A 7,831-nucleotide genomic window follows, 5' to 3' on the forward strand; every position below is an offset into this window, starting at 1 on the left:
CGATGCAGCTGGAAAAAACCCTTACAATCCTGTTCTATATACTGGGGCTACCCATACCCTTCTCATGGATGATTAGTCTTTTTGTAAAAAGGGAATGACCAGGGCTTTTTCTTCAGTCATTTCACCAAATTTATATACAAGGCAATTTGTAGTCACTAGATCTTCCTCTTTGTTAAAAACAATGTATAATGTGCCAAGGAAAATTACAAATTGTAGCATTTCATATTAATTTTAACACTGCCTGTTGCATACTGTCACTGTGTCATGAACTATTCCAGATGATGAAGAAAAGTTAAAGACAAAAGTGTCCTTGAAAAAAGTCAACTACAACATAAGATTTTGGTTCTGACCCTTACAAACTCCTCTAAAGTGTTCAGATGAAGGCTGAGCCCCAGAGGAGAAGGAGAAGCCAGGTTCAGATTGAATTAGTGCATCAGTTAAGCTGATGCAGTCTGCATCTGCCACCCATGGTCAGGTGTTTTGCTGCCAAACATTGATATTAATCGATAGGCAACTCCCAAAGGAGAGAAGTGCATATCTCTAAATGCAGCTTCTAGTTGGTGATACTACTAATTATGACTGAGGACAAAGGATCCCCAAGAGCATCACACAGATAAAGTCACTTATTCTTTGCTGACTACCAGCTCAGCTGGACTTGCAAGAATCAGATGGCTCATCTTGGAGGGACATGAGACCCCAGGGCTCTTACTGTAGGTAAGGGATATTGATGTGAGATTACCAAACCTTTTCTCCTACACTTTCAAGTAGGTGTTTATATCTCTATAATTTAAAAGTCTTATCATGAAAATCATGAAGTCTCCCTGCTAAATATTTTTTAATATCCAGGCAGGTTTCAGACAAGACGAGTGATAACAGAACCTGAGAATACTTAGATTTGTTGTGGACAAAACAGTGCAAATCTCTGTTGCTCACAAAAGGGAAGTGAATCCCTGAAGTTCTGCTGACCAACTCATGACTGTAGAATACAAAATCTCTGGACGATTAGATCCTGACTCTATAGATCTGTTAAATACAGGGGTCAGAGTAATTGGAACAACGGATAATATCAGGACACTGAGAGATATTTATCTAAAACCAAGGAATGTTTCATACATTAATAGTAAGCTAAATGAGATGCATTTTACTGTTTCTTTATAGGAACTAGTATCATGGAGGAATTTTTAAATCCAAATGATCACTACAGTTCCCACTGTGTGCTTCAGTCAAAAGTGCAGAGACTCTAGGGAGGCAGGGTTGCTTGCAGTTTGGACCAGCTTTGTCAGTAAGTAGTTAAGGCCATTAAGGTAATGAGTAGATGCTTATAGTGTCAACTCTGGTTATTCCACATTATCTTTTTGTTTCTTTGGTCATTTATAAAGCTTATTTTATTTGATTTAATCATCACATCAACAAAAAGAGAGATCTTCATTTTGCATGTAAAACACCTGGATATTTTCCTGACTTTGAATATGTTGTCAGTAATTATTAGGTGAAAAGGAAACAAAGCCACTTTATTTTAGAAGGCATGGCCTTCTAAAGTATAAATGTTAAATTTTGGAACTCTCTTTTCATTTTTTCTTGGCATTAAAGGTTGGAAAAATTTCAGTGGAAACAGAAGGTCACTGAACTTTGGTGAAAAAGTAGTGTAGTGAAAATCGTTCCCACTCCATTGATTCTCTGGAATTTCTGTTAAGTGTTTTTGTTTTTAGTGGTGGCTCATGTAAAGAACCATCATTCGCTTCTTCCAGATTCATCACAGATACTTCCTCCTTTGGAGCTGGCAGGTAGTTAATTGCATAGGAAGGCAGTGCCCAAGGATGTGATTGGAAAGGGACCATTCTGTTCTCACTAAAAAAAGAATCTGAGAACAAGGTTTAGAATGGCCTGTGTGAGTGGCACTGTCAAAAGTGTTCCTGCACCAGGTGTGCAGTGATTGATGTATGTTAAGAGGATCTGGCATGAGTAGTGAATCTGCACACTGGAAATCTCTGCTCCTGTGTAACTGCTGTCCTCTCAAGTCTATGGTAGGGAGATTTGACTCACTGTAACTCACAAAATTCCCTCAGGGAATCTTTTGCTGAAAAGATGGAAATGTGGGTTGCAACAAGATTAAACATTACTAAGACTATATTGAAGTTGAAGGACAGAGCTACTACCATATTCTTTTAAGTCATATTCAAAATACTATTCAAAAAATCCTGCTATTCATTTGAGGGACATCTCTACCTAGGAAAATCTAATAATCCAAGCCAATCCTATAAACAAAGTGATGCTAACTCATTGTTTTCATTCATTAAATCTTTGATGGGATTTCTCTGGTAATATTTCAAGTTACTTTGTATAAGAATACTTTGATTAGATGCATACTTGCATGCCAGTTTTTGAAAAGCCTTTGCTGCTTTTCGTTCTTTCCATTGTCAGTATTGGTCACATCCCCAGGGATCATCTGTGCCTGTGAGAACTTTGCCACCTCTTCCTGCCACACACTGCAGAAACACCCATCTACTCTCAGACCCTTCAAAGAGCAGGAGTCACTGTGGTGCTGCTCACCCAGTGCTGCGGCACTAGGGGGACTGGGAGTGTGTGTGTGTGTGTGTGTGTGTGTGTGTGTGTGTGGTGGAGTTTTTTTACTTTGTCTGCTTCGAGATAAGTAACTCTTAGTGGTGCGCATTCAACCATGAGATTTGTGAGCCTGGAATTTTAGAACCTTCTTCAAACTGTATTGGGTGAGGTTGTACCCACCTCCCAAAATCTTTGAAAACTGGTGATTCACAGGCTTAGCCCCAGCTCTTCCCCTTGACTGCTCTGAGCTCCATTTTCTTTATGCCTAGCAGAATAGTGATAACAACAGTAACTGACCACATTAGTCATTCAAGAGCACCTATGCCCAAATATGTACAATAATGCCTGGCCAGGTTGTCACCAGAAACTTCCTTCATTTTGTTTAATATCCAAGAAAATTATTGTCAGTATGTTAGTTGGCCATACCTGTTGGATCAAGCAACCATGAATTCAGCTTGTTTATCACTGTTCAGGTCAGAATTGTGAAATTGGCATCCTTGACTGGAACTATGGCTTTCGGAAGGCTGGATTCCTTCACAGAAACTTTAAGAGAGATTCTGTTGTTCAGCCATTCCCAATTCCTAAGAAGCCACTCAAGTCTGTGTAGCCAAAGAAGTTTTGTCCCTATGACCTCAGCTCCCTATATGCATCCTCTCAGACTCTTCTGCCTGCCTCCTTCATTAGATTCTTTGATCACATTGAGGCCAATGGTTTAATCTAGAGCGATGTTCTCATTTCAGGGTTTTTAAGTTAAACACATGTGCAATGTCTTGTTTGCCAATATTGAAGAAGATTAATAGATTTGAATCTGGAGAACGGGATATAGAAATCATGGAAGTCAAATTTTATGCAATGCTTGCTAAATCTGACACAGATTTATTAAATTAACAAAGTGGCACATTATTAATAAACATTAGAATATTTTAAGGCATATATTATCAATATAGGAAGGCAAAAGTTGCTAACACACATACTGTGGAACAATTTTCTGTTTTTAAATCTTATTAATATAAGATGACTTTAACTCATATTATTCACATCCACAGTGTAATCTCTGGATGTGTAAATTTCTGAGGTTACAGATACCTTTTTCATCATAACTGGGACTTGACTGGATGAAGAGCTTCCACTGTGATGGCAGATTCCAAGGACATGGAAGGGGTGAGTCTCTTCGTCTTCATTTATGTATCTTGGTTCCCAGAATTGAAGTTCATCCTTCATGCATGGAAATCACATGCTCTGTCACTGAGCTACACCTCAGTCCCTAGTCCCTTCTTTCATATGAACTTTGTTGACAACCTGGTTACTCCCAACATATGTCTTGGGTTTAAGGCAGAAAAAGGAATTGTCACAAATTTGTGTGTATTAATATCAATGATTTGGAAGTAGATTTTATTGCTACTTGTACTCAGAAATTTGTGATTTATTTTTGTTTCCTATAACTAAACTTTAGGAAATATAGGTAGGTCATTTTTTGTAGGGCATTTTTGTTTTGAATTAAAAATACGCAGAGGGGATGGCATTTGTATTTGTATTTTCCTTCAGCATATTTTATGTAAAAATGCAGAATTTTAGGTAATACTACTAGGAAGATATCATGTAAAGAAAAATGAAATATCCACAATTACTTTATATTGATTGTGTGTTTTGAGATCCCTCACTTATTGACTGAGAAAATATTTACAATGTGCCAGTCACTCTTTCAGATGACAGGAGTACCCAGTTCATAAAGTAGGCAGCACTCTTGCCCCCATGGAGAATTAAGAGATAAATACTAAGCAAAGTAACCACACAGTATGTTCAGGGTGTCAAAAAATGGGTAGAAGCACAAATGGGCAAGGAGGATGAGAGTAGGCACCTACTGGGAGGTGACTTTGTACAAAACCCTGAAGAACATGAGGCCATGACCTGCACAGATGTGGGGGTCCAGCTAGGTGACCAGTGGGGACTGGGGCTGTGAGCTGGGGTTACTCACAGGGCACAAAGGCAGGAGGTGACTGCTGTATCCCTGGCACTGAAACAGACTGGATGTGGTAAAGAGTTCTGAACCTGATGAGCGCTAAACTGGAGAGCAGTAAGGTACAGATTAGGTCCCAACATCAGTGTGATTTCTGTGCCGAGACACAAGGACAGAGCCTGAGGGCAGAGAGGTCATGGACAGCTCCTAGAACACCAGGCACAGATGATGATGGATTAGACCTGGATGCTATCCCTGAGTGTGCTGAGAAGTGTGCATGCTTTATTTCAACTCTGTGAATTCTCTAGTATAATTATGAGGTGTATTGTCTCACTCTTAGTATGGATTACATTTATTAAGAAGTTTTAAGTCTGAAATAGAATGCTATATTTACTCACAAATGTCAACAAAAATATGTTAGATAATATTTATTTTATTTGTCCTGAGGAGACAGAACGCACAAGAGGGGATGGGTGGCTGGGGCCCCCTGTGAGACCCTTAGCTCTGAGCACAAGTGTTGAGGTGGGCAGCCAGTGAAGGAGGCCCCACCTGCAGCTGCCCACACAGTCATCAGGATCTGTCACCCAGTGAAGTTAGGACTGGGACCATTTAACTCTTCTGCCAGAAACTAAAGGTGTATTCACTGTAGTTGATTAGGCTTTACTGAAACTATAATTTTCTTATTGGCATTATAATTCTTGAATTTTGTGTAGCTTAGTATAAATGACACAGTAAACACAACCAATCAAACTCCAATCTCTGATAAATGATAATTTTTTCAGTGTGTCTCACAAACTTACAATAAAGGAATTTTAAATGTTTATCTGACAGGTGAGTATGCTGAGCATCCTGTGTTTTTATTCAATGACTCAGGCAGCCCTAGATGATGGGGATAAGGCCCTTGTACTATGACTGTAGAAACAGTGAAATTGCAGCTTGTTCCTGGCCTTCCTGTGGATGTGACTCTGATCCTGACATACATAGAAATTTGGGTTTAAGTCACAATGACCACTGGTGCATAAGGAGGATGACATTTCACCACAGGTATGTTTGCTTTTCCTTCTCTCTTTTTAAAAGTCTTTCATCCATCTGGTAAGAGCAAGAGAAGAAAATTCCTTCCTGCATGCAGCCAGCTGCTCTCTTGCTCCTATATATCCACTCCATCGTATTCCAGTCCTGAGGTAGATCCTGGCCTCATTGTTTGTGAACACTGGCAGCCATGTGGCAACTTTGGCTCTTTGATTTTGGGCTCTTGCTGACAGCTCCAACCTGACAAACAGCATGGTCTACTATTTGCTCTTATTGTCCCTTGGTGACAGAAAAACAAGGTGATCTCCAGAGTGGCTGAATCCTTCCTCTTGTACATCTCATAGTAATAATGAGGAACAATGAGGAGCCTAGTACAATCAGCATTGATCTTTAAAAGTCTAATTTCAGCAGCTATCTGCAGAACATCTAGAGAGTGATGAAATGATGATATAAGCTATAGTCAGTACTAAGGTATCAATCTCAACAGCATCAACAAAAAACAAAAATGGAAAGACAGGAAAGGTGTAATCCATGAGCACCTGTGAATATCCTAACCCTTCACTCCCTGAGTTATTCACTTTACTCATCCTCAGTCATTTAATTAGTGAAGTTCCCTTTTTCTCCAATTGGAATCCCTTAGACCTCCTGGGAACCTGAGAAATGGTGAATGAACACAGATGGTCAAACTTTGCAGCACACATAGCATGCACTGCCTCTATGAGGTGGTCAACATAAACTACATAAACTATGCCTAGGTGCATAAATACAGGTGTAATAGCTGAGCTCCATCAGGGGAAACAACCACAGTTATTGCTATGTGGCACAATTCTTTTTGGTTTTCTGTAATGCTCTGTTTTGGAAAGCTGCATACCATCCAAGACCTTGTGCAGTGTGATCTCCATCACAGGATCTCTCCACACTGAATGCACTGGATCTCACTTTTCTTCCTGTGCCCCAGCTTCCTGCAGCTATCATTGGCAATGTCAGTGAGAAACACAACTTCCTCCTCTGACTTCACACTCCTGGGGCTTCTGGTGAACAGTGAGGCTACAGGAATCATATTTACAGTTATCTTTGCTATCTTTGTGGTGGCTGTTATAGCAAACTTGGTCATGATATTCCTGATTCAGGTTGACCCTCAACTCCACACCCCCATGTACTTCCTGCTCAGCCAGCTCTCCATCATGGACACCCTTCTCATTTGCACCACTGTCCCAAAGCTCCTGGTGGACATGGTTTCCACAGAGAAGACCATTTCCTTTGTAGCCTGTGGAATCCAAATCTTTCTCTACTTGACCATGATTGGCTCAGAGTTCTTCCTGCTGGGACTCATGGCTTATGACCGCTATGTGGCTGTCTGCAACCCTCTCAGATATCCAGTTCTGATGAACCGCCAGGTTTGCTTTCTACTGGCTGCTGGTGCCTGGTTTGGTGGCTCTCTTGATGGCTTTCTGCTCACCCCCATCACTATGAACGTCCCCTACTGTGACTCCCGAAGTATCAACCACTTCTTCTGTGAGATCCCTGCGGTGCTCAAGATAGCCTGTGCAGACACATCCTTGTATGAGACCCTGATGTACATCTGCTGCGTGCTCATGCTGCTCATCCCCATCTCCATCATCTCCGCCTCCTACTCTCTCATCTTGTTAACAGTCCACCGCATGCGCTCTGCAGAGGGCCGCAAGAAGGCCTTCACCACGTGTTCATCCCACCTGACTGTTGTCAGCATTTTCTATGGGGCTGCCGTCTACACATATGTGCTGCCCCAGTCATTCCACATGCCTGAGCAGGACAAGGTGGTGTCCGCCTTCTATACCATCGTCACGCCAATGCTTAACCCACTCATCTACAGCCTCAGAAACAGGGATGTCACAGGGGCATCTAGGAGGATATTCACACGCTGCTCTTCATCTCAGAAAGTAGGAATGGGCAGCAGCTACAGATTCAGTGACAAGAAGACAGGTCTTCCCAAGAGCTTCCTCCAGGATCTCTGATCCACCTGAGACCATTTGAGCAGCTATCACAATGGACTTTCTATTGAACATTAAAAGGATTCATTGCTTTTGGAGTGTTGTTCTGAAAGGTGAAAGAGTATTTCATGAGTTGCAAAGAGATTGAGGACAAATTATCAAAAGCAATTTATTACCAAGAATATTCATCAGCTCTTGGTTCCTATTTCTAGAGGAAAAACTAATAGTAGAGTTCACAGCAACCCTTTCACCATGAACCAGGTCTCCTTCAATATTTATGCTTAGTTGAACCAAACAAAAATACTAAACAGTT

At 40.9% G+C, this 7,831-nt stretch overlaps 1 protein-coding gene across 1 annotated transcript; it reads left to right on the forward strand.

Moving 5' to 3' along the window:
* The first annotated feature begins 6,528 nt into the window (after positions 1-6,528).
* On the forward strand, positions 6,529-7,542 carry LOC100714909 (olfactory receptor 2T11). Its single transcript, XM_003479501.2, has one exon. It carries the CDS (start codon positions 6,529-6,531, stop codon positions 7,540-7,542), a length of 1,014 nt encoding a protein of 337 aa, XP_003479549.2.
* The last annotated feature ends 289 nt before the right edge of the window (positions 7,543-7,831 follow it).

Source organism: Cavia porcellus, unplaced genomic scaffold (assembly GCF_034190915.1).
Source record: "Cavia porcellus strain 051 isolate PalLab524CR breed Dunkin Hartley unplaced genomic scaffold, mCavPor4.1 scaffold_2, whole genome shotgun sequence".
Taxonomy (NCBI): domain Eukaryota; kingdom Metazoa; phylum Chordata; class Mammalia; order Rodentia; family Caviidae; genus Cavia; species Cavia porcellus.

What these genes read in the sequence shown, in the direction of transcription:
- LOC100714909 (XM_003479501.2), top strand. Translation starts at nt 6,529, where the DNA reads ATGTCAGTGAGAAACACAACTTCCTCCTCTGACTTCACACTCCTGGGG.